Source organism: Eulemur rufifrons, chromosome 2 (genome assembly GCF_041146395.1).
Source record: "Eulemur rufifrons isolate Redbay chromosome 2, OSU_ERuf_1, whole genome shotgun sequence".
Taxonomy (NCBI): domain Eukaryota; kingdom Metazoa; phylum Chordata; class Mammalia; order Primates; family Lemuridae; genus Eulemur; species Eulemur rufifrons.
The window spans coordinates 87,849,582-87,877,000 of record NC_090984.1 but is presented as its reverse complement, the minus strand read 5'-3'; the positions used below and the strand labels follow the sequence as shown (position 1 = coordinate 87,877,000).

General features: G+C 34.1%; 1 protein-coding gene across 1 annotated transcript; it reads right to left on the bottom strand.

Annotated features, from left to right (window-relative positions):
- Positions 1-27,419, bottom strand: ACTR10 (actin related protein 10). The gene is made up of 13 exons (XM_069464991.1): positions 27,266-27,419; positions 24,895-24,967; positions 22,368-22,450; positions 21,417-21,525; positions 19,601-19,708; positions 17,158-17,225; positions 16,815-16,894; positions 11,787-11,822; positions 8,918-8,997; positions 8,764-8,837; positions 4,584-4,665; positions 3,300-3,501; positions 1-1,823 (listed from the first exon to the last, which is right to left on the bottom strand). The coding sequence occupies exons 1-13, from the start codon at positions 27,340-27,342 to the stop codon at positions 1,642-1,644; spliced, it is 1,254 nt and encodes a 417-aa protein (XP_069321092.1). The 5' UTR covers positions 27,343-27,419; the 3' UTR covers positions 1-1,641.

Below are 27,419 nucleotides of genomic sequence, written 5' to 3'. Positions count from 1 at the left end.
CAGAAATTTATTGTTTCAGACTTCTTGAAATCAAGGTGTCAGCAGGGCCATACTCTCAAAAGCTCTCTTGAAGAATTTATTTCTGTGCCTTTCTTTTAGCTTCTGGTGTCATCAGCAATTCTTGGGGTTCCTTGGTTTGACTTGTTGCATCACATGGTGTTCTCCCTGTGTATCTCTCACATGGCATTTTCCTCTTCTTATAAGGAAATCAGTCATGTTGGATCAGGGCCCACCCTAATGACCTCACCTAAATTTGAGTACATCTGCAACTCTATTTCCACGTAAGGTCACATTCACAGGTATAGGGGTTAGGATTTCAACATATCTTTTTGTGGGACACAATTCAACAAATAACAGAGGGCTACATTCCTTAACCTCAGCCACTAGGTGCCTGCCACTTGATACCTAGTTTAAATCTCTTTTTCAGTCACAGATCTTGTTTTTCATATTATTCAATGATGAAAAACTTCTCATAAATAATGTAAATACAACAAATGACAAGGTAAATATGAATGCAAAGCAGAGAATTTTGAAATTATGTTTACTGCAAAAAGAGATAATGGAAACAAAATCGTAAATCCATACAATTGACAATTCATGGTACACCTATTCCGGGTAACCTTACTTTGAGATTTCAAAGTTAAAAAATAGAAGAGCCTTGTTGCAATGGAGTATATATTCCAGAAAGGAAGATAAAACCTGTATAGAAATGATTACAAAGTAACAGTTGTAAGTGCTTCAGTTATAAATAATGCACTTAGAGAAAGATCACTACTTTGGGGGAAAGGGTGTTATAGAAGTAGTAGGCCTAGGGGGCACGGGTACCTAGAAAGAATGAAACCAGCGAAATTTCAACAAGAGGTAGTTCATTAAAAACAAATGAAGAAAAACAAAAATAAAAGTTAAACAATGACTGAGTACATATTTCAAAGAACCCCTGCCCTGAGAAGATACAAAACACAAAAGCGAAGATTAATGATAGTATGCGTACATGTTTATAAAGCAGTTGTAACTCTACATAGAAATGAAATATCTTTTTCCTTACAAATGTAGAATTATTCATAAAAGAAACTAAAATTAAAAATTTCCACTTTGCCTAATAATATGCCTATGTTACCAAACATTCTCGGTACAAAGGATCAAATATAGTTTTGGAAAAGCAACATTATAATAACATGGACATTAAGTACCAAAGTGAAGAATTAAAAAAAAATAGACCAATGTTAATATTTGAAATCACTGGTACTGGTTAACACTATTCATGCTTTAAATGAAATAATTGCTGAAAATAATAAAATTAGTGGAGTCTCCCATGCCCAGGACAGATTATGTGAACTGTGCAGGGACAGTGTTGTTATTCTTTCTGAAAAATGGACTATGTAACAAACTTCCAAAATTAAACTGTCCTACTATATTTTATTGATACAAATACAGTAAGTCTCATAAGCATCAGCTACCATTTTACCACTACACAAGGGAAACAAAGTCAAAAGCATTACATATTGATGCAAAGAGTAAACAAGGAAGTGCTTTCACTTTGACTATAGTCACCTATAACAAAGCATCCTACATATTTTGTACAATTTTCTTGTAATCAATTAAATATGAGAAATGAAGGAAAGCTGAATTTTAATCAAACTTTTATTTCTCAGTGGAAAATGCTCTCTTCATCAGAGGTGGCTGAGCTTTCCCGACATCAAACATCATTTCCAAAGGTGGATTATTGAGAGAACACCAATCAGGTATACGACCTGTCTGATTATAATATTCCTTTGAAACTGAACGGCTCCCGAGTATATCTTGCAATGCTCCAAAAATAGCTCCTGTGTGATAAAAATATTTTTATAGCTGAGATGAAAACTTTTACCAGAAATCTTTATGTACATATACATCTACTTCACTAGATGACAAGAGTAGACTAGTAAAATTCAGCAACGCATAGTCACACTATTCAATTAATTCCAGTTAAGCTGTTCTGTAGCTTATATTTTGAATAAATGAGTAAACCATAACTCCTGTATTGAAAGTAAATTACATGCCTTTAGCAGCATGTAGTGAATATGATAACAAGTATTATTGTGTCTAAATGCAAGTGAGGTAGAGTGAGATGGAAAGTATTTTCAACTTTATGTAAATACAATCAATAAGACCCCTCAGGTTTTTGGGGTTTTTGTTTGTTTTGTTTTGTTTTGCCACTATTCGAAGGTTACATGTCAATAAATAAAATAAACAGCACTGCAAAACCAAGTAAGAATCATTATAACATTCTAAGATTATAGTAAAGATTTTATACAGACCCACAGGAAGTCTTTAAAAAATAATTTAGTTACTAAATCCATTTGTCCAAGATCAAAATTACATTTTAATCAAATTCTACTTTACAAGTAAAAATACAATATTCATTTAAAAATCTCAATACTTGTTTCTCTCTCTGAATACATGATCCTGATAACTACCAGCTCTACTAGCTCTAACTGCATTGTAAAACACAGATCAAAATATTTACAAATGTCACATTCATGAAGTTTTTCCCTTCAAAGTAGTTACATTTGACTTTTGAACAACACAGGAGTTGGGGCATGGACTGCCCCACTGCCCCACCTCAGCAGTGGAATATCCACATGTAACTTTTGACTTCCCCAAAACTTAACTACTAATAGCCTACTGTTGACCAGAAGCCTTACCAGTAACAGTCAATTAACACATAAACAGAATAGTATCTGCATATATTTTATGTATTTGTGACATACCTTTTTCTTAACTTTTTTGATATTTCTAGAATGTGTAGTTCATCTGTGAGTTTTTTCAAATAGCTGCAAATCTCCAAAAAATTTTCCATTATATTTACTGGAAAAAATCTGTGTGTAAGCGGACCCTTGCAGTTCAAACAGTGTTGTTCAAGGGTCAGCTGTACTTACTAGGTTATTTTCTTACTTCAGTGAAACTATCATTACTTAAAACATTCAATAAACTCAGTTGCAAACAAAGTATAATTATGAAATAAAGAGACCAATTTTCAGTGTGGCTTACTAGCTTTGGAAGCCATTCAAACAAATGTTTTGAGCAATGGTAGCAACATGGGAATAAATTCATAGCTTTCACTATTCTAAGGCATGACTTTAATTGGATGAAGAAGTTTACTTTAATTCACAGTGCAAATGCCAAGAGAAATAGGTATTTAACAGTTTTATTTATTAAATGGACAATTTTGAACACGGATGACCTATTCTATCCATTAGTAATATCATTCAAGAACCAATTATTATATAATCATTACATTTTAAAAACGAAATTCTTACCTCCCAACCAGGCCACGCAATTAGCCTTTGCAGGTGGAGTATGAATTCGAAATGTCTTGGTGCCAAGTGTTTTTTTATATTTTGGTTTTTCTACCAAATACCTTATTTCTGCAAGCAATCTGTGGAGAAATCCTGGCAACATAGATGTGCCACCTATGACTACCAAATTCTCTGCTAGTTGCTTCCTGGTATCTATTGGGCACTGTTATTAAAGAGAAAGAAAAGAAAGGCTTTATCTTTAACTGGATAAATAATGCTTGGCTAGACTTAAGAAAATATACATATGACTCAAGAGACATTAAAAAAAAAGAAAAAACAACATAAAGAAAATATACAGAAGTATGTAGTACAGATTAAACAAGTGATCATTTTGATTACAAAAAAGGCCACAGCGAGGTTTCTTTCATGCAGCTAATATAACCAACATGATAATACTACTAAATGTATACACAGAACTTCAAATATTTTAAAGTATTTTAAAATCTAATAGTATAGAATTTTAAATTACACAGGGCATATAGCAATAATATGTGAGTGTTCTCATTTTCAGGGTAGAATGACCAAGTTGGGCAAAGAGCATGAGAGAAATAAATTTTCTTTTTTAGTAAGGAAAGTATGTAGAAACTTAATTTTTCTAAGGTGTTATCTTCATTATTATGCCCAGAGCCAGTTGTGGGAACATAACACTCTTAGAAAAATTATGTTTCCACATCAGTTCTCTCTAAGAATTAGGAATGATAAGGTCCTTCACTGAGCAGAGCCCTAGAGGTAGACAGTGTCTTCCAAGGTAATGGTATTTCTGTGGAGTTCTATGGTTACAAAGTCATTACACAAGAGACATATTACCATATGCCCTGTGGAATGTAAAATTCAATACTATAGAAACCTAAATTTAAAGGAACCATAAGCCACGCTAGGTACAAAATAGAAATCTGGTATACCCGCTCTGAAAAAATCTCATGCCCTTGGCACTCATTATCCCTGGGTTTGAAATGCTACAGGTATCTCTCTCAAGAACCCAAGCAAATCTCATTAACTACAAAATTTAACATAGAAGTTTACAAAGTATAAAAAGTTAAAAAAAAAAGAAATGGTATTCTGTAAAAGTCAGTAATATTCAACAAGTAGATTATTGATATAAGTGATTTAAAAACAAACCACCCCCTGCACATTTCTTTGTTCTTAAAAATAATATATGACAAGCACTGCTAGTTGCCTAAAATGGCTAAAGTAAAAATACAGAAAATAACATTTAAAAAATTTTAAAGGCTGTTGATAAAATACCTGCATAAGGGAATCCAAGATTAAAGTGGCAACTGATTTCTCTTCGTTATCTTGTTCAAAAAGAATTTCCACAACTGAATCTCTAATAAGATTTAAAAAAGAGAGTGCTTTGTTGGTGTCACAAAATATGATACAGAATACACTATTAGTTTCGTTGACACAATATTTTTAAGTACTATATTAATGCAGAATAATTATTAAAATACAAGGTGTTCTCATTTGTAAATTGGGAAGAATAACAGTACGTGCCTCACAGGGGTTGAAGCAAAGACTCAATGAGTTAATCGGACAGGTCTGGCACATAGAAGGCATTCCCTAAATATCAGCTATTACTATTATTATGTATAGATTTACATATATTTTATGTCCAGCTACACCTCCCCAAGCCTAATAACAGAAAAGGAACAGTATTCCATAAAAGTTAGTAAGATTCAACAAGCAGATTAGTTAGTGATACAAGAGTTTTAAAAACAAACAAACATATCCTACCCCCTGCATTTCTTTTTTTGTCTTTTATGTATTTTTTTTGTATAGACAAGGTTCTCACTATGTTGCCTAGGCTGGTCTCAAACTCCTGGCCCCAAGTGATCCTCCCACTTCCCAAAGTGCTGGAATTATAGGTGTGAGCCACTGTGCCCAGTCTATTTTTAAAAATAATATATGACAAGGATTGCGAGCTGCCTAGTAAGACATCCATTTTCCATTTTCCCGTTTCTTATCAAATTTAAAGAACTCTATTTTTGGGTGGCATGAGGAAAATCTTTATGGTGATGAAATAGTTATATATATATTTTCATTACATATATTTAAGACATACAACATGATGTTTTGATATACATATGCATAGTAAAATGCTTACTACAGTCAACCAAAGTAACCTACCCTTCACCTTCCATATAGTTACTTTTTTGTGTGTGTGGTAAGAACACCTAAAATCTACTCTTAGCAAATTTTAAGCATACAACACAATAGTATTAACTATACTCATCATGCTGTATATAGATCTCTAGACTTATCTTACATGACTACAAGAGTTTGTGTCCTTGATCTTCTCCCAATTTCCTTCCCCTCCTCTCCCTTGCAACCACTGTTCTAGTCTGTTTCTAGATATTCAGCTTTTGAGATTAAGCAACATTTTTATTTCTGTATCTTATAATAGTTCTCTATCTTGATTGTTATAGATCACAGAAATCTATACATGATAAAATTACCCAGAACTATACATATACTTTATACCAATGCCAATTTATTAGTTTTGATATTGTGCTGCAGTTATTATATGAGATGTAACCATTGGGGGAAACTGAGAAGTTACACAGGACTTCTCTATTATCTTTTATAATATTAAACACCTGTTAATCTATAATTTGAAAATAAAAAAGATAAAACCCTATTTCAAGCTGTATATCTTGTGCTCTCCACCCCCACCTCACCAGTTAAAACACTGTATTTACCAGGCTCCCTTGGAGCTAGATGTAGTTAAGTATCAGACAGTGAAATGGAGGCAGAAGTGAGTGGGACTTCTAGAAAGTTTCCTTAAAAAGGAGAGGAAGCATTTCTTTAGGACCACTTGCTTGACACAGACATGGCAGCTATAACTCCAGCAGCCATCTTGAACCCCAAGGACAAGGGCTACATCCCAGAGATGACAGATGGAAGGATTTTTGGGTCTCTGATTGGAGTTGTCATACCATCCCTAGACTATTTACCTCTAAGCTTCTTTTAAATGAGAGACAAACTTCTATCTTGTTACAGCCACTATCTTCGGGTTTATATAACTTGTGGCCAAACCAAATCCTAACCAATGAAACATAAAACTAACTATATATATGTATATAAACTCTATTTTTTAAAAAATTAGGATATTATGTGTACTATTTTAAACCTTTTAAAAATACTTTTCAAAACCTGAAATTCTGCCATTAAAAAAAAAAACATGGAATTCTCTTCATGACTCAACCCTAGGGAACCTGCAGCCTTAAGGAAACACATGGACTTCCTGGTCCTAAAAGTGTGGTCTTTTGACTGAATCCAAATTTTACATAACAAATCCTTTTATTAAAAGGGTGCAGCAGAGAAAGATGAAGATTTTCTTGCCTCCTTTGGTGCTTAAAAAAGAACAATCTTGAAATCAGAAGGCTCGAGGTTCCCCACCCCATTACTTAATCAATGAAATATTAAGGTAGAAAACAAGTTGTTCTTTCTATGAAAACTATGTTGAATGCTTTGGAAAGACAAAATAGTTTTTAAAAATCTTTTTAATATAGGTGAGGCAACTGTAAAAGTCTAGAAGAAAATAATTAGGAGCATTTTGTACCAAGACTGATTCATGGTAACTTTAAGTTCTCACCATACTTAAAATAAAACTGGAAATCATAAATCATTAATTACTATTACTAGTTAGTAAAAATTTAACTCAGAACTCTCTGAGCAGACTTATTCTTAGAAAAATGTTTGGTAAATAATCACACATTTATAAATTTTAAGTTAAAATAAAATGTTTAGTACATAATTTTTAAAAATGGTTCTTTACTTTAAATAACCTTTCTTTTGATTTACCAACCAACTACTGACTGAGATTGTATCTAATTAGAAGCTTTCAGTGGACTGAGAACTTTTGGAAGGAAAACATGTTAGCAAACAACTGTAAATTAATTTGGTTTGGAATGTTAGACATAGTGGCTTCCTTTATTTGTAATGTATTTTCCTATTACCTAGTAACCAAAAATTCCATATTAGCTGAAATTCCTTATTCTGGGCTCCACTAAACAATCACGAGAAAACTTAAAATAGTAATTTAATGAATATAACTTGAATGAGATAAAAAGGATACAAAAATAACTACCCCAAAAAGTTACATTCTCACTTTTTTCCTTCCCCCATCCTACCATCTTTAACTTCACATATATTTATACATATTTGTGAAGTTAATACATATAACTTCAAATGTATTTATATTTATCATTTCAATATCTCAACCTCTGTACTATCTCAAAATCTAATAAGATTTTCAATATGTTACATAACAATTATTTTATGTGCATCTTCTGATCTTATATTTTACAAAGAAAATTTTTATAATACAAACTTTCTAAAGCTGGGGTATAAACAGAAATTACATTGTAGACAATATAATTAGATGTCTTTAACAACTACTTGTATTGTTATCATCAGACAGAATAATCAAATGAATAGTAAAAGGTAAATTACGAATGGATCCTAAGGATTGAATATATTTGGAATACTGCATTCATTCTAACGAAACAAAATTTTTTTTTTTTTTTGAGACTGAGTCTCACTTTGTTGCCCGGGCTAGAGTGAGTGCCGTGGTGTCAGCCTAGCTCACAGCAACCTCAAACTCCTGGGCTCAAGCGATCCTCCTGCCTCAGCCTCCCGAGTAGCTGGGACTACAGGCATGCACCACTATGCCCGGCTAATTTTTCTATATATATATATTTTTAGTTGTCCATGTAATTTTTTTCTATTTTTAGTAGAGACGGGGTCTCACTCTTGCTCAGGCTGGTCTCGAACTCCTGACCTTGAGCGATCCACCCGCCTCGGCCTCCCAGAGTGCTAGGATTACAGGCGTGAGCCACTGCGCCCGGCCGAAACAAAATTTTGAAGCAGGAGTTAGCAAACTAAAACCTGCAAGTTAAGTCCAGCCCACCACATATTTTTGCAAATAAATTTTTACAGGAACACGCCAGCCATGCTCATTCATTTACATATTGTCTATGGCTGATTTTGTACTCCAGCTATAGAGTTGAGTAGCTGCAACAGAGACCATACGGACCACAAAGCCTGGGGTACTTACTCTTTTGTCCTAAACAGCAAAAGCTTCCTAATGCCTTTTTTTTTTTTTTTTGGTTTGTTTAAATGTACACATCTTAAACAAATTATGTCTGCTTTAAGGTATCATACTTCCTACTACACCCCAAAGAATGGTTAGTTTCATCAATTAAACTAATTCTGAATGACTCTGATGAACAGGAAAGAATATTTTTTAAAGTTTTAAAAAACTTAAAAAGCTGAATAAAATTAATCATGAATGATAAGGCTTAATGAAAAACAATTGTTAAATGGCAATACTGAAAGAAAGGCTTATACCAATATTTTTAAAAGCCCAAAATTTCTTTTATATTGTAGTTTACTATTTTGCTTATAAAAATTAAGATCTAACCTGATTGATCCAAGAACATGTAAAATCTTCTCTCCATCTAATGGATAGTCAACATTTGGAGGTGGTGAGGGACGCTGAAATATAAGTATCATAAACATAAGTCCACACATGTTGTAACCTCTGAAAAAAGAGAATACATTTATTTTTAACTTACCTCATTATTCCCATCGATATTAAATTTTGCTGCCTGGATTTTCAGTCCACGCTTCAGATCACTAACAAAACAAGTACGTACTTCAAGAAAAAAAGAAAAGAAGACCTTGTTATGGCCAGTGATTAACTGAATGCAGTGAATGTACACCCCAGTTAAAACAATTCTGTCCAAATGAACATGCTAATAATCATCCACTCCTTTCGCTTTTATAAACTCTATTCCTGTCTTTAGTAAGCTTATGACAATTTATTCACAAATAAAAAAAATTTTCATTCACTGAGGAGTCAGAAGACAACTGCATATTCACCTTCTATAAAACCTCATTAAAAAAAAAAATCACCTTTGAGGGAAACTAGCATGTTGTTTGATATCCCATGTACAAACAGTACCAAATGAAAATAAATTTTAGCAGCATAAAATGTAGCTGTTCTAATTGAAGAGGATGTTTTCTTTGAACCAGGTTTTTTCTCTCTCTTTCTATCTGATTCCTTTTTTTAAAAAAATCTTGGTTGGTCAGAACCCAAAGCTAAATTTTGCTCTTTGTTGCAGTGTAACACTCCTTAGTTTAAGGCATTTTGTTATGATTGTTTCTCCAACTTAGTACACCCCAACACAACCACTACCACTACATCATTTTGTATTTTTGCATTTTTGAACACTTAACTCTTTTAGAGTTTCTATCTATTGCAAAGTACCTTTTATAATAAGCTACTTCAAAAACTATTTCAGAAATAGTTAAGGAATAAATCAATTTTTGAAAGTAGAGATAAAATTGATGTTGAATGCAAGATATCTGACAACTTGGTTGAATTACTTATAAAACACGTTAGTCATAATACAAATTCTTTTCATAATATATTATATAGTGAATTTCATTTACTAATTGAAAACACTTGTTCAAAATCCACAATATACTGTATGCTAGACAGTATATTAGGTGCTAAAGCTACTTACACATTTTATGTTTTATTGAAGTCCTCATAACTATCTAAGCATAATACCTGGCCATCAAGATCTCATATATAGGCCGGGCGCGGTAGTTCATGCCTGTAATCCTAGCACTCTGGGAGGCCGAGGTGGGAGGATCGCTCGAGGTCAGGAGTTCGAGACCAGCCTGAGCAAGAGCAAGACCCCGTCTGTACTAAAAATAGAAAGAAATTATATGGACAACTAAAAATCTATATAGAAAAAAATTAGCCGGGCATAGTGGCGCATGCCTGTAGTCCCAGCTACTCGGGAGGCTGAGGCAGTAGGATCGCTTGAGCCCAGGAGTTTGAGGTTGCTGTGAGCTAAGCTGACGCTAGGGCACTCACTCTAGCCTGGGCAACAAAGTGAGACTCTGTCTCGACAAAAAAAAAAAAAAAAAAAAGATCTTATATATATACTTGGCAGAGGCAGGTGCAACCAAATTATATTGAATTAAAAATCCAAGAACAGATAAATTACACTTAAGAATTTTTAAATAATTTGAAAAAAGTTTTGGTAATTACATATGTAATATATAATAAATTTATGTATGCGTGTTGTGTATTTAACCAAAATAGGTTCCTACTGCACATATTATTCAGCAACATGCTTTTCTCCTTAACATACAGACATTCTTCCAAATCAATACATCTAGTTCCTTTTTAACAGCTACATGGTATCCCTTATTGTGAAGTTATCAAACTTCATTCAACATCCCCCTTTTAAATGGGATGCACACTTTCAATTTTAATAAACAGGCTAGATTGCTTTCCAAAAAGATTAGTTTGCAATCCTTACTAAGTGCACATATGAAATCAAAATAATGAAGAGCAAGGTCTATTTTACAGCACTAGCTCTACCCCTATCTACTTATGTGACAATGAACAAATCATCTAATATTTCAGAGCCCAATAGTACCCAGTTATTTCCAGGTCCAATTTAACTCTAAAATCAATTATTGTCTAAATTTTTTATTAAATATTCAGAATTATTGATATTAATGACATTTTAAGTACTAAGAAACATTAAATTATATCTTAAATGCATTTCCTTTTAGTGAATAAAAATGCCAGAAAACCCAATATGAACTCTTATCATAAAAATTCAGTCTAAGGCCGGGCGGGGTGGCTCACGCCTATAATCCTAGCACTCTGGGAGGCCGAGGCGGGTGGATCGCTCAAGGTCAGGAGTTCAAGACCAGCCTGAGCAAGAGCGAGACCCCATCTCTACTAAAAATAGAAAGAAATTATCTGGCCAACTAAAAATATATATAGAAAAAATTAGCCGGGCATAGTGGCGCATGCCTGTAGTCCCAGCTACCCGGGAGGCTGAGGCAGGAGGATCGCTTCAGCCCAGGAGTCTGAGGTTGCTGTGAGCGAGGCTGACGCCACGGCACTCACTCTAGCCCGGGCAACAAAGCAAGAGTCTGTCTCAAAAAAAAAAAAAATTCAGTCTAGCAAAGTTAAGCAATATGTTATTAAAATGAATTCAATATGCTGTAGTACTTTGGTCCCAATTTTAGAATTTTTGAATAGTCTGTAAAATAACTAAGCTAATAAAAATGTATGAAGAAAACTAGACTAAAAAACATTATGCAACATCAAACCAGTGGCTTTCTTAAGCAATTTAACTGTGATTTCCTAATGTACAAATTACTAGTTTCCTAATAACCCCACATACTCTATATACAATTGAGAAGCTGCTTCATTAACATATCAAGAATGTCAGAACTTCCATAAGTCTGAAAAAATTAGAATTTTTATTTACATTATCTCATAGCCTATATATTAAATATTTTTAGGATATTACAAGTATATTTTCTATCTGTGTAAATATTTAGAAACATATGCCCTCCAAACTAACACTTAAGGATGAAAGAGACAAAAATGATAACTTAGTTTACCTTTAATGTCCTCTAAGATACCTTCTGGTACTGAACCTAAAACAAAAATTTTATTTAGAATTATAGAACTTTAATAATAATTAAAAACAGTTTATTAACTTATATTTCCATTTCTATTTCCCATTTCAGCAAAATTTTAAAAAATATAACAATCAATTTTTTCAAAGCCTAATAGAAAAATTTACTTTATTTTTAGGGAAGAAATTTCATCATTCAAAGCCAAGACAAAAACTGAAGCAAAAAAGTGAAGTTCAAAGTTTGCTTATCTTTCCTGTGATAATAAAGAGCTCTCAGTAATATGCTAACCTAATTAATACACATTTTTAAAAAGAATCACACAGTCTTTTAATCTTGTCCTTTAAGATAAAGGTGACATTTTAAAAAATGAGTGAGAAAGTACCTATTTACAGAAAGCTATGCGATAGAGAGAGCATTTTGAAGATGGATGTTTGGATATGTTATCATTGTTATGTGATTTTGTTGCCAAAATCTCATTTTCTGAGTTAGACTCAAAACCAAAATTTTCTTTTTTTTTTTTTATGTGTGCAAAACCCATATTTAATAGGAATTAAAAATTTGCATGTTTTAGGTTTTTGAAAATAAAATATTATAGAACACATACACAAATGAAGTCAACCAAATCTACAATGTTTTTAATATATTTACATGGTTATAAAACATATTGATTCTGTGCTACCTGTGCTCCATTGAAAATAATAAACATTTTCAATTTAAACAAGGAATTCAAACAGTCATAAAAAGTTAAGTATGTGTATTTTCTTTTTTTTTTTTTTTTTTATTTTATCTTGTTATGGGGGATACAGAATTGCAGGTTACATATGTTGCTCCTGTACCGCCTTTCCCCCCAAGTCAGAGCTCCAGGCGTGTCTGTTCCCCAGGTCGTGCGCATTGCACCCATCATGAGGTATATATCCCTCCCTTCCCCACCCCCCCTTCCCGAGTCAGCACCTTCAAGTGTTACCACTCCCCAAAGGTGCGCAATGCACTCATTGTGTAGGCATACCCCCATCCCCTCCCCCACCCCCCACCTCAGTCTGATGTCCAATTGGTGTCGTTCCCAGATTTAAAACCAAAATTTTCTTAACTAAATTTAAAGTCTTCTAAACTATGAATTTTTAATCCATTGTTAAATATGTAAAAATATTTTGATTTATAAGAACAAATTATTGACATCAGGGAAGACAGAAATGTATAGCTGAAAAATGAACCGTAATAAGCATAATTATGCCCTTCTTCTACCTTGATCTACATATCTTGTCAGCTATATCTTTTGGTTCTGAGCACTGAAACTAAGCATTAAAATCAGTTAAACTTAAAAACTGTACATTCCAAATGTTAAGCCACAATTTTTTTTTTAAAAAAAGGATATTTACACTACCTTTGAGAGAGAGCAAAAATGTTTTACCATTAGTATGAATTTAGAATTATTATTTTACCTTTAATATCTCATCCTTTCCAAGTTCTTATTTTTGTATATTTCATAATATAGTAGTATTAGTAAATATATAATTTATAAATAAACATACAGATTGAGGGTACATGTTCAAAGTTTTATTTTCCCTCTGGGGCCAGTATGTGATCAAAAAAGTTTGAAGATTCACATCCTCAAGTGTTAAAATTTATCTCACAATAGGATAAAGATATCCTAAAAAATAAAACCTGGCCATAAATAGATGTGAGAAATGTAAGTTGATTATAAGAACCTACAATTTAAGTATTAAAAACCACAGCATTCCACAACTTAAATACCCTCTCTAGGAATATTCAAATAAATTCTGACATGTGTTAAAGAAACTTGGTAATATGATAAAGAGTTTTCTTTAGGCAAATGTAAGACAGGCTTGAAAACAAAGAGTTTAATTTAGCTAGGAGTAGATTCTACTTTGGGAAAGAGCACCTTAATCTTAGCAAATAATCACAATTACTTAAATTTTGTAAGTGAGGTATAAAAACGAGGCATTCACTAGCTCTGGCTCTGAAAAATCATTTAAATTTCAGTTTAAATTAGTTTAGGTGAATAAAAAGCATAACATTTTGGTATATAATTTAAAATTGCACACCTTTCAAATCAGTGTACTTAGTAGGACTGCATGACTAACTATCACAGACTCAGACTTTCAGAAGTACAGGAAGGAAAGATTAGAATCAGTCTAAAAAGTTAGACTGAAGAAACAGTATCCAAGAATGTATGGTTTAGAATTTTAAGGAAATGTTATAATTGGTTTTTATTTTTATTTCAAAATATTACGGGGGTACAAATGTTTTTGGTGACATGGATCACTTTTGTTATGCTTGAGTTAGGGTTATAAGTGTGCCTATCACCCAGATAGTGTTCATTGTACCCCTTAGATAGGTTTTCACCCATCCCCTCCTCCTTCCTCCCCTAATCAGTTTTAAAGATATTTTATTTACTAAAAACATCTTGGGAGACTACGCTGAACTTATCATCCTAAGAGACCTTTTATAAATTAACTGTCATCATGATATACTAAAATGGTAACAAAGTTTATCTGGAATAGGAAAATTATAATCAGATCTTCAGAATGAAAATTACTATTAACTATCAATAAGGACCAATAGGAAAACATGATAAGCAGGACTTACTCTCCTGAAAACCTGCCTTTCCTTTCCAACATTTATTCAGTGCCCAAGCACTACACTAGGTGCTACAGACTGAAAAGTAAGTAAGACAGACATCCTCAAATTCTACTGGGGGAAACAAGTAAGTTAGCAGGCAAATGACAATGTATCATATGTGCTATAATAAATACTACTGAGGGCTTAACAGAGTGAGGAACAACTTTTCTGCTCGGGAAGATGAGAAAGGCTTCACATTTAAGATGACATTCCAGCTGGGTCATGTAGAAGGATCAAAAACCCAACTAGTCAAAGAAAAACATCTCAAGTGAAGAAAGAAAATAAATGAAGGCATAGTGTTGTGCAAGGACTCACAGTGCCTGTAAGACTATAAGAAATTTACTGTAGCTGAAATAAGGAACAAAGGATACAATAAGGCTAAGAGGGAAAATAAAGTTACATTGTGAAGAAACTTGTATATCAAACAGATATTTAGATTTTGACCTGTAGGAGCTAACAAACATTCTCAAACAAAAGAACGATGTAATCATATTTATTTTGTCGAAAGTTATTCCTGTTAACAGTGTGAAATAGACTAAATCAGTCCAGAGAGTAGGCTCCTTTAATAATCCAAGCAAAAAATGAGGGCCTACATTAAAACAGTGTCTTTGTTTTTAGATGTTAGGTGGTGTGGAAGATGGAAAAAACAGGTAAAATTTCAAAGAGATTTCTGAGGGAAAATTGAAAGAATCTGATAACTTCCAGGTTTCTAAAATGGGAAATAAGGAAGATGTCATTATCTTTATCTAATTAAGATAAAGAGGGAGGAAATGGGCTGGTCAAGGTGGCTCACGCCTATAATCTTAGCACTCTGGGAGGCCAAGGTGGGAGGATCACTTGAGGTCAGGAGTTCGAGATGAGCCTGAGCAAGAATGAGACCCTGTCTCTAATAAAAAAATAGAAAAAATTAGCTGGGTGTGGTGGTGTGCACCTGTAGTCCCAGCTACTCAGGAGGCTGAGGCAAGAGGATCACTTGAGCCCAGCCATTTGAGGTTGCTGTGAGGAAGGCTGATGCCATGGCACTCTAGCCCAGGCAACAGAGCAAGACTCTGTCTCAAAAAATAAATAAATAAAAATAGGCCGGGCGCGGTGGCTCACGCCTGTAATCCTAGCACTCTGGGAGGCCGAGGCGGGTGGATCGCTCGAGGTCAGGAGTTCGAGACCAGCCTGAGCAAGAGTGAGACCCCCATCTCTACTAAAAATAGAAAGAAATTATATGGACAACTAAATATATACATATACAAAAAATTAGCCGGGCATGGTGGTGCATGCCTGTAGTCCCAGCTACTAGGGAGGCTGAGGCAGGAGGATCGCTTGAGCCCAGGAGTTTGAGGTTGCTGTGAGCTAGGCTGACGCCACGGCACTCACTCTAGCCCGGGCAACAGAGTGAGACTCTGTCTCAAAAAAAAAAAAAAAAAAAAAGAAAATAAATAAATAAATAAATAAAAATTTAAAAAAAAAAAAAAAGAGGAAAGAGATAAAGTGTTCACTCTTGGAAGTCTTAAGTTTGAGGTGCCTAGTAACATGCCTAGTTTGTATCTAATAAATCAGTTAGAAATATGGATATCAAGTTTAGAAGAAGGATCTGGCCCAGTAATATATAGGAGCAGTTCAAAGCACCTTTAAAAAGCCCATATGAAGAAAGAAGAAACAAAAAACTGATTCCTAGGGAAATAACAGTAGAGAAAGCAAGAGCAAAGGAAACCCAGACAGAATACTCAGAGAAATAACAGAAAACCAGAAAAGAGCCGGGCGCGGTGGCTCACACCTGTAATCCTAGCACTTGGGAGGCCCAGGCGGGCGGATCGTTTGAGCTCAGGAGTTCGAGACCTGCCTGAGCAAGAGCGAGACCCCATCTCTACAAAAAAAAAAAAAAAAAGAAAGAAAGAAATTAGCTGGACAACTAAAAATATATAGAAAAAATTAGCCAGGCATGGTGGCACATGCCTGTAGTCCCAGCTGCTCTGGAGGCTGAGGAAGGAGGATTGCTTGAGCCCAGGAGTTTGAGGTTGCTGTGAGCTAGGCTGACGCCACGGCACTCTAGCCCAGGCAACAGAGTGAGACTCTGTCTCAAAAAAAAAAAAAAAGAGAAAACCATAAAGGAAAAGAATCCTGAAAGCTTAGGGAAGAAAGAATTTCAAGAGTACACAATAAGCAACAATGTGAAAAGTTCTAGAAAGGATGACTACCACAAAACTACTGGATTTGGTGATTAAGAGCTCAATGATGACCTTATAATTCAAACAATGTTATTGGAGTGGTAGGAGGGAAAAGAGAATAACTATGCAATCGGGCAAAAACTAAAATATAAGTTAAAGAAAGAAATGAAAAGAGAGTGTAAAACTCTTAAAAAGCTTAAAATGAATTTACCCATCACTGAGGGAAGGCTCTGTTCTTTAGCAGCACCTGTGTCAACAGTACATTGTTCCAACAGTTGAGTTTCCAACTCTCTGAATTAAAAAAAAAAAAGTTACTGGAATTAAAATATTGCAACTGATATCCTTTTCTTATTTGATACTTTTACAACATAATAGATTATGATGCTTTAAATAAAAATGGTTTTATTCTTAAAGATGAATATTCAAAGCTAATGAAAAATAGAAAATTAAATGTCCACATGACAAGCCGTCTATTGATCACTGATTAATAAACTGATTAGCATCTGTTTTTGTGGCACATGTGAAGATAATGTGCTAAATTCCAAGAAACTTACCTGTGAAGAGCTTTTCCTCCTAAGGGGAGCGCTCCCCAACAATTTAGTACTGGAATTCCTTCATATATCTGTAGAGTAGTCAAGGATATTACTATATTGGGAGATAAAGCGTGATTTTCTTGATCTTTTCCCCACCTTCTGCAGTGTTGTTCTAAATCAGCTTTGGTGACAAAAATTTTTTTTTTTTGAAACAGAGTCTTGCTCTGTCATCTGGGCTACAGTGCCATGGCGTCAGCCTGCCTCACAGCAACCTTAAACTCCTGAGCTCAAGCGATCCTCCTGCCTCAGCCCCCCGAGTAGCTAGGACTACAGGCACATGCCACCATGCCTGGCTAATTTTTTCTATTTTTAGTAGCGATGGGGTCTTATTCTTGTTCAGGCTGGTCTCAAACCTCCTGACCTCAAGAGATCCTCCTGCCTTGGCCTCCCAGAGTGCTAGGATTACAGGTGTGAGCCACCGCACCTGGTCTTGGTGACAAATTCTTATTTCTTATTTTAAAAAGAGTTACAGAAAATCCAAGAGTAAGTCTTTTTTTATATGCTTCACCAAAGAAAACAGAATAAAAATAGACACATATATGCACACAATTCATCAGTTAAGGCTGAGGCATCCAATAAAGTAGCCACTAGCCACATGTGGCTATTGAGCACTTGAAATATGGCTAGTCTGAACTGAGATGTGCTGTAAGAGTAAACAACACATCAAATTTAGACTTTAATATAAGAAAACTCTAAAATACCCCATTATAATTTTTGTATTGATTGTATATTGGAATATTTTGAATATATTGGGTTAAATAAAATGTATCAATCATTTCAACTCTTTTATTTGTGCTTTTAAAAATGTAGCTCTTCAGATTAGCCGGCCATGAGTGGTGCGTGACTGTAGTCTCAGCTACTCAGGAGGCTGAGGCAGAAGGATCACTTGAGCCCAGGAGTTTGAGGTTGCAGTGAGCTATGATGATGCCGCTGAACTCTAGCCTGGGGAATAGAGCAAGACCTTATATCTAAATGAACAAACAAACAAATAAATAACATATACCTAGATACATACATACATAAATCAATTAAAATGTGGCTTTTTAGAAAACTTTAAGTTACATATATGGCCCACATTAATTTCTATTAGACAGAGCTGAGAGGACAGTAGACAATATTGTACCGTGGCTTTGCTACCTTACTTTACATATTGTTTTGATTGGTGTTCTCTAACTACGATATTTATAAAAAGGAAAAAAAGTATACTGGTAAGAGCATCAGCTTTGGATATAAACATGAATTTATATCCTGGCTATATGTTTATATACTTTGGTCAATTAACTATCCCAATATTCAATTTTCTCATTTACATAATGAGAAAAATAGCACTCATGTTGCAGGGTTGTTTTGAGAATTAATCACAAAGTACTTGATATTTAAAACACTACTGCCTGATTCAGTTCCTTAGAAGTTAATGATTTTTTTATTCTCTTCCCATGAATATTTCTTCTAATAAATATACACGTAGATCTCAAAATTGCAAGAGTCTTACATTCATGTACTTTAAGCTCCTTTTCAATGAAGCAATGTCCACTGCGACAATTCTAAGAGACATTTACCTATACTCTGCTTAAAAGTTTACAATGAAAAGAAATATACCAGTTCATGCAGTCAGTAATTCCATTTTGGGAACTTATTAGTAAGCTCTTCTCTATGGTGAATGATATAAAAACAATAGTACTTTCTGAGCAAGTTACTATGTGCCAGGTCCTATGCTAAACACTTTACATACATTACTTCACTCAACCCTCACACCTCTCCTATGAGATGGAAATATTAATACCCTCATTTTATAGATAAAGAAATCGAAGCCTAGAGAGACTAAGCTATCTGACCAACATCACAAAAACAGTAAGAAACATAGCTGAGATTCGTACTTATTATATAGTTGATTCCAATACCCAAGCTCATAAACCCTATGGTACCTCCATGATAGCTTCTAAAGAGAGAAAAAAAAAGGATTCACTTTTCTATAGTAAGCCCTTCAGCTATATGAAGGCTGATTTCACGTTGCCATTAAGTTTTAATTTTTCTTAATTGAACTTTCTCATTTCAGTTTCTCCAATTACTCTTCATATGATTTTTTCCTAGAACCTACCCTAGTCAACTTCTTTGACACATCTTAATTAGCTGATGTTTCTTTTGAAAACTTAATATTCATAAGGTCTGCTCCTGGAATATATACTGGGACCAAATCATTATGACAACTTCCTTTTTTTTTTTTGACAACTTCTATAAAAACTAAAGTCTTACAATCTTGTGAACTTTTTCCACATGGTAATTTGTATTTGTATATGGTAACCTGAAATAGTTCAGTACAATAAAAATCATTGGTAGTAAGTCTAATTATTATAGTTAAAGTAGAATAAAAACTGCAAAATTGGCTGATGGACAAAAAAGATACAGGTAACACGAGGCTTTCCCTATATCCACAATCCAGGACCATGGCAGAGTTAATTCCAAGCGTCAGAAGAGCCATTAGATGACTTGGAGCAAGCAAGACGGATGGAACCTGGAAAACAACACAATCAAAACAACAACAAAACCAGAATAAGTGCCATATCTGAAGGTATCTGCCTTATATTAAAATATATTTGAAAAAATTCACAGGAAAATTGTATTAAATCATATCATACCTATTCAACCATTTTATAGCACTAAATTAAGAACTAGTTTGATTTATTTACATAAATCATATTAATATAATCATTTAGTCAATAATCAAAAATACACTATAATAAACAAAAACACTTTAAACTAAGTTGTTTCATTCCAAAATGATAATTATGAAGCATTTTTATTAATTCTTGTTCTATCTCTTTTGGAAGGGAAAACTGAAAGAGATAAAAAAGGAGGCTCAAAAATATAAATTCAGAGGAAGAAGCTAAATTAAAAAAATAAAGAGATGCCTTTACCATTGAGATGAAAACACAGAAAAAGAATTTTCTTGATTATCTTTATTTGCAAAACTTATAATATGAACTGTATTTTTAAAATACTATAATATAGCAGTGAAAATTAAACCAAAGAACAAAACTACAAAAATAGCTCTGTTTAACAGTTTTTTCAGTGAGAATTTGCAAATCTGATGACATCTCACATACCAGACATCCAATCAAAATATGAAAGTGCACCATAATCAAGTGGCAGACAAAATAATGGCTACATTTCCCTTATCTAAATAGATACAGCAGGTATTCTAGTAATATACAAGACAAGGATACTAACACAAACACAACTAAAACTTTAAGAATCTTCTACATTATTCAGATGAAAGCTAATGTGACTTTTTCTTGTTTTGTTTTGTGTTCTCCCTACTGCAAACAAAATTCCTCAACCTATGATGTCAGTAAGTACAGAAGGCTATGCAACCTGTTTCTCTGTACCTCCCTTACTAAAATATAACTTAGAAATATTAACTGCCCTTAACTCATAAAGACATTGTGATTTTTGGTATTAGTTATATTTTGAGTTCAGCAGTATGTAAGAAAATACATTTGTATGTGCTTAATTTCTTACATACTGAATACATTTCATATAATCTTCCATTTCCCGTTGCTGAAAAAAAACTGTTTCAAGGCAGAGATTTTTTTTAAAAATTTAAATAATAAAGATTCTGGTCTACTCTGAAATGTATTAATCTTAAGACATATTCTTGGTCTTAAAATAATCTTGACTCCTATAAAATGAAAGCTGTGAAGTCTCATTCTTGGCAATGCCCACTTACACTGAGGGGGAAACTGAATGCTGTATTTAAAAGGAATTTAAGGCCTAAAATGAAAAAATTAAGAATTCAGAATAGTATAACTAAACAGTGGAAGCTAGAAAGAAGGCAAGAAACACATCACAAACTCGACAGCACACAATACACCTTTTAATTCTGAGAAAAAGTCCCCAAATAAAAAATCTACATTAAAATAAATAACAAGCACTAATTTAAAAAAATCTCCAATTATCTAAGGGTTGTATGAAATGCTAATTAAGCATGAGATAACCATACTAAGGAAAAAAAATAAATGGTCAATTTGAAAAGGTTTCTGTCATCTGGTTCCTCAACTGTGTAGTATCTACAATAAAAGAGAGAAAATGAGAACCTATTGTAGTTTAAGTTTTGAGTCCCTACCAAAAAAAGGGAAGAAAGATTCCCTGACAAATAAGAATTTTATCACTTTTCTTTCAACTTCAAAAGCAATTTACTCATTTGATTTAAAAACAGGTACCTCAAAATATTTGAAAAGAACACGAGTGAGTGTCTCTCTGAAGTGGGAAGGACACAATACCGACTCGATAACCACAACTCGGCGGTCTCTGGGATTCACCAATAGATGCCTGAAAAGTGATAGTTTTGTTTTTTAAAATTAAATAAAAGTTTGTATTTATTTTGGTAAGTAATGCAATTTGATAAGAATAGAGAAATTATACTGCCTTAGCTTAAGAAGCTTTACGATGAAAAGACATCTTCATTTTATTACCCCTGAAAGATAATGTTTCTGACCTCTTACTATGAGCCATGCACTATGCCAGAACTTTATTAACTCATTCATTTCAGAAAACTAATGTTGCCTACTATGATTACTAATTTGAGCCATTAAAATGATTTTCTTTTATTAGGTTACAAAAGTAATATATGCTCACAAAACTCTAAACACTACAGACATTTTTAACTTGGAAAGTACAAGAACTTTATACTCCTACTACCCAGAAACTACCACTGAGAACAGTTTGTATATTTTTCATTCTTGTGAATGTGTATGTGTATATTTTAACAGAAATATCCATTCCATAGATGTTGTTCTTCAACTTGCTTTTTTTCAGTTATCAATATATCTAAAATACCTTTCTGTACTACTAAATTTAGATACAGAACTCTTTTTTAATGAATGCACACTGTTTCACTGTATGTGTGTATAGTAATTTAATTATCAATCCCCTTTATTAGTGGACATTTGATTTTCAATATTTCCTTATGTTTGTTAGTTTTCTAGTCTTCAAATATATTTTTGAAAAGGTTGAAAATAAGCAAGTAAAAATTGCAGTGAAAGTAAGGTTTTTTTTTTTTTTGTGTGTCAACCAAATATTACTATGACTGGCATTAGGAAATTCTATCTAATCACACACACCAAAAAAACCCAACCTAGGGGGAAAAAACCCAAAAAGCAATTGCATCTTACCTAAAATACAGGATGTGGATGAATTCCTTTAGGTAGGAATATAATTCTTCTGTATTAATATTATACTGAACAACTTTGACAGGCTGTAAAAAATTAAAATGATTAATTTATATAAATAAAATAATCTCAGATTAAAACTAAAATGTGTTTTTTTTACCAATGCATTTTCTGGTAATAAATAGCAATTTGTACTAAGGATATGAAAATTAAATACAGATTAATATCTTAAATTAGAAATCCTCAAGAAATGGCTTATCTAAGATCATAAAATTTTTTGGTTTGTGGTAATAGAACCATGTGTTCATAGGTAAAAGCTGTACTCATATGCATCTTCCCTCCATCTGACTTACCATTTTAGCACGACTGATGACAAAAATCAGCATTCAGTAAAAAGCATTACAGGCTTCCTCAAATACTCCAGACTTGGTTCAGTCCCCATTAGTCACTCCTAAGGCACTCATATCTTCCCTTTTGCAACATCACCATGCTTAATTACTTATAAAATGTTCAACTTTCTGTTAGACTATAAGTTCCATGGGGCAAGAACTGTTTTTGGCATGCGTCTGATACATTGTTCTTCAAATGATACATTGCCAGGAACGTAGTAGGTTGTTCATAAATATATGTTGTAAAAATGAGAACAAATACCATTAGCACTAAAGCAGTATGTGCAAACACTACCAAACCACAAGTGCCAAGTCAACACTAATATATAACAAGGGCTTCATTTATGATCCTCAGAAAGCTCTAAACACAATGACGCATCATTGGCAAACCTCTCTTCATTTACTCTTTCAAATGAAAGACCATTATCAGCTTGGCTAATTTCATTTTATGTGGCTTAAAGAAGGTTCCAAACTATATATAGTCAAATATAAGTAATCTTCATATACATTTGTCTTTTCAAATGAAAATAAAAGTTCAAAGCACTAAGAAAAGTACCAATGAGAATGTAAAAGTAAAATCTATCTAGTAACACAGTAATGCTAATTATTATAAAGCAAAATTACATGAAAAGTTAAAAAACAGGAACTTCCATCACATTTTTGAATATCATACCACAAATATCTACTATATTTCTGGCTTGTCCAACGATTTGCAGAAAATTTTAAAATCAATGAAATGATTCCCTAATCAAGTGTAATTAAAAAGATTTCTGATGCATTCCAATGCCAAATATAAATCAATGATTTAGTCTATTCTGGTACAACATGTTTTCATAAAACACATATGCAATTGCTAAACAAAGAAGTAATGTTAGTATAATGTTAAAGCTGTATTAGTTCATGATATGCAAGGGAAGCTAAAATTATGATAGCAAAATTATAACCTTCCTCAAGATAAAGAAAGTCATCAACTCCGTAGTCACACAGGTAGATATCCTTTCAGGTATTTAAGAAAATTTAAACAACTTCCTATATCAGGGGTCCCTCCTCAGAGTACATTCTTGCATGACTTTATTGGGCTATATTTCCTCCTAGTCTCTAGTTAACAACAGTCCCACTGGCTCAGATCTTGCTTCCATCTGCTTTGTCTCAGCACCCACTGGCCAATATTTTCAATCTATGATTTTATTTTAATATTCACACTCAGCAGCCAGGCAAGATTTAGATTTTCCCCTAAGGTACCAGTAATTGTTTTTGCTAGTCCTCTGATTACGAGATTTGGTATGGTCTACCCCAACCTCATTTTTCCCATAAGCCTGCTTTGTTTTTTTAAAAAATATATCATATTGCAGAACAGAGGTTTTTCAGGAATGAATGTATAATGTTACCACAGAAAGACCTGTATCTCATTTTTTAACAGATGAATTTTATGGCATGTCAAATTATTCTTTCTATTGGTTGTAATTTCTAACTTGCCAAATAAGCTTTGGCAAGAAACTTACTAAAATGTTTTTTGAGCTGGGGATGGTGGCTGCGCCTGTAATCCCAGCTACTTTTTGGTGAGGCAGGAGGATCGCTTGAGTCCAGGAGTTTAAGATTAGCCTGGGCAACATAGTGAGACCTCCATGTCAAAAAAAAAGTTTGTTTTTCAGAAAAACTTCTTTGGATTTTAGAACTACAGATAAGAGAATGAAGGCCTGACACATTTTAAATAAGGTAAGAATAAAATTACTTAGTGATTATGTTACACTAGGCTTATAAAAGTATTTCACTAAGGCTATAAATTTTCTCTTGATATTATATGATTCCATTTATATAAAATGTACAGAAAAGGCAAATCTATAGAAACAGAAAACATATCAGTGGTGGGCTAGAGGCAGGAATGAGGATTAACTGTAAATGGAATTAGGGATCTTACTGAGGTAATGAAAATATTCTAAAATTGGATTGCAGTGGTGGCTATATATCATAACTTTATGATATGCAAATTAGACCTTGACAAAGTTGATTTTAAAAAGTTCTCTTGGAAATATAGCAGCAAGTTACATATTTAGCACTATTCCTACCAATCTTATTTGAAGTCATATTTAAAAATACTTTATAGTACAGTATTTATTTTGCTAATTTGTTTTAAAAAATACCTTAGGCAGGCCAGCTCTTTTTATCACACTAGGAATTATGCATCTTGGACCAGTTTCTCCAGCAAATCCACACCTGTAAATAAATAGAAAATTGAAACACTCAACTTACAGAATTCTAAATATTTGTCATACTAGTGTTTAGTAATTCTAAATATTACTGTATTTGTTTCAAAACAACGGTCACAGAAACATTTGGAAATACCTTTGATGCATTCAAAGGGACTGCCCTCCCCACAAAAAACTAAGAATACCATCTATTAATAATTTTGTATTAAAAGAAAAAATCAAATTATTTAAAATTAGTGACACTGAAATAAACCAGTGTGTAGTCATCCCTCTGTATCTGCAGGCGATAAATTCTAGGCCACCTCCCCCCACCCCTCCCCGCCACAGATGCCAAAATCTGCATATTCAATTCCCGCAGTCAGCCCTCCATATCTGCAGGTTTCACAGTATTCTTGCAGTATTCTTGACCTGCGTTTGATTACGGATGCAAACCCCAGGATACTGGGGGCCAACTGTATTTATTGCAAAAAATCTATATAAAAGTGGATCTGTACAGTCCGAACCTGTGCTGTTCAAGGGTCAACTATATTATTTCAGGGCAACATTTCCTTCCCCCTCAGTTTTTAATTTTAGCTGAATTTTAGGCAAGACATTTCTATAATTCTGGATCTGTACTATATTATGTGAGTTCATATCATTCAGATGAATCACTCATAATTCCTTCATTCTAATATTATTAGCTTCCATACTGGTGTGTTTGTTTCCAGTCTACTTTTTTAACTATGCATATTTGACAGTTATCATGCTTCATACATAGTGAACTCATACAATAAGCTGTCCATATTAAGTCTTCATTGATATTATTTTTAAAACTGTATATTTCATCCCTTAAAAATATTATTTTTTGTTGAATATTTAGCTACTTCCATTTTTTATATTAGTAAAACAAAACTGCTTAAAAACTTGCTAAAAATGATCATCATGCTAGTTTAGTCTTAATATTGCCTCTTCCTGTCTTGTCTAGTTTTTGGTACTACTCTCTTCCTACCCCCAAATAGCTCTCTCCATCTTCTACTATTCCCATCTCCATGCTCACTTGCACTAGTGCTCCTCAAATTCCTCAGCATGCAACCCATTAAGTAGCTTCAATTCCTTTTATTTACTTCATATATTCATCTTATCACCTTCCTGCTTTCATTTTCAATAATCCCGTCTAATTTCTTTTTGCTGCTTCTTCAATGTACAGCCAAAACATTTTTGAGTAGTAGCCTCAAGGTATTTATCATGCTATTAAGATAAATTTTTAAATAAACAAGAAAACATAAATTAATAAGGGAAAACCTTGCATAGAACAGTAAGAGAATGTCATAATCAAGGACTATGTTTGATCCAATTCTGGAGCTCCTGAGCTCCAATTTTTAAACAAGCTCTTTTGGCCAGTTATTCAATAAATGGTTACTAAAATACTTATTCTATGTTAGAATATGCTTAGAGGTCACAAAGATTTTTCAAATGTTTCCATTTCAAAACTGTGTGCGTGTGTGTGTATACGCATATATATTTGATGTATTGCCTGTCACTTTTTTCTCTCTGGAGCCCAGTACAAGGGCTCTTAATCTTGGGTGCAAAGACCCTGCCAAACCCTGAAACTGTGTGCAAATATCTTAAGATTTGTGCATTTGTGGTTTTCATCTGGTCCTTAAAGGGATCTTGCCATCCAAAAGGTTGACTGAACCACTATTCTCATGTTTACAAGTTGTCTTTTAAAACATGTTAAACGTAACCTAAGAGTTTAGGGGGGCCAACAAAAGATTTCCAGAGTCTTATCTATAGAGCTTCACTTCTTTGTTTATGTGCCCAGTCTCCCTAATTTGATTCCCTATACTTGAGGAGCAAGTAGGCCTGTCTTAAACATATTTGTATTTCCAGTACCAACAGAAGCTCCATTCAATAAATGTTTCATGATGGAACATCATCAAGCATTCCAATTCGGTTGCTGCCTTCCTAACCAGCTGAGCCCAGGGTAAGCGGGGTCTAGATCATCGCTGTCATCCCCTGCATAGATGATCGATCCCAAAAGGTCCGTTCGGTTTGGGGTGATTACCCGAGGTGGCAGCGAGGGCTATTTTCCTGAACCTTCCTGGGGCCTCTCTGGGACTCACACCCCCACCGCCCCACCAGTCGTCCTCAGGATTCGCATCGCCCAAGGTGATCATAAGGGCCGTCATTTGCAAGAGAGTTGGGGCGAAGACAGGGTGAGGCCCGGAGCTGCCTGTGAGCCTGCGATGAGGACCCGGGCTCTGCTTGGGGCTCAGCCACCCACTCTCCCCTCGGGCCGACCGCAGCCGGTGCCACGGCCACTCACTTGGTAAAGGCCTCTCCTAGGTCGATCACAACCGCCGTTTTCTCCCCGCTACTCCCCAGGCCCTCGTAGAGCGGCATGGCGACAAGGAAGCCCGAGAAGAGGGGGCGCAGACGCCGCGGCCGACGCGGCTCTGTTCGCTGGGGGCGGGGGCGGG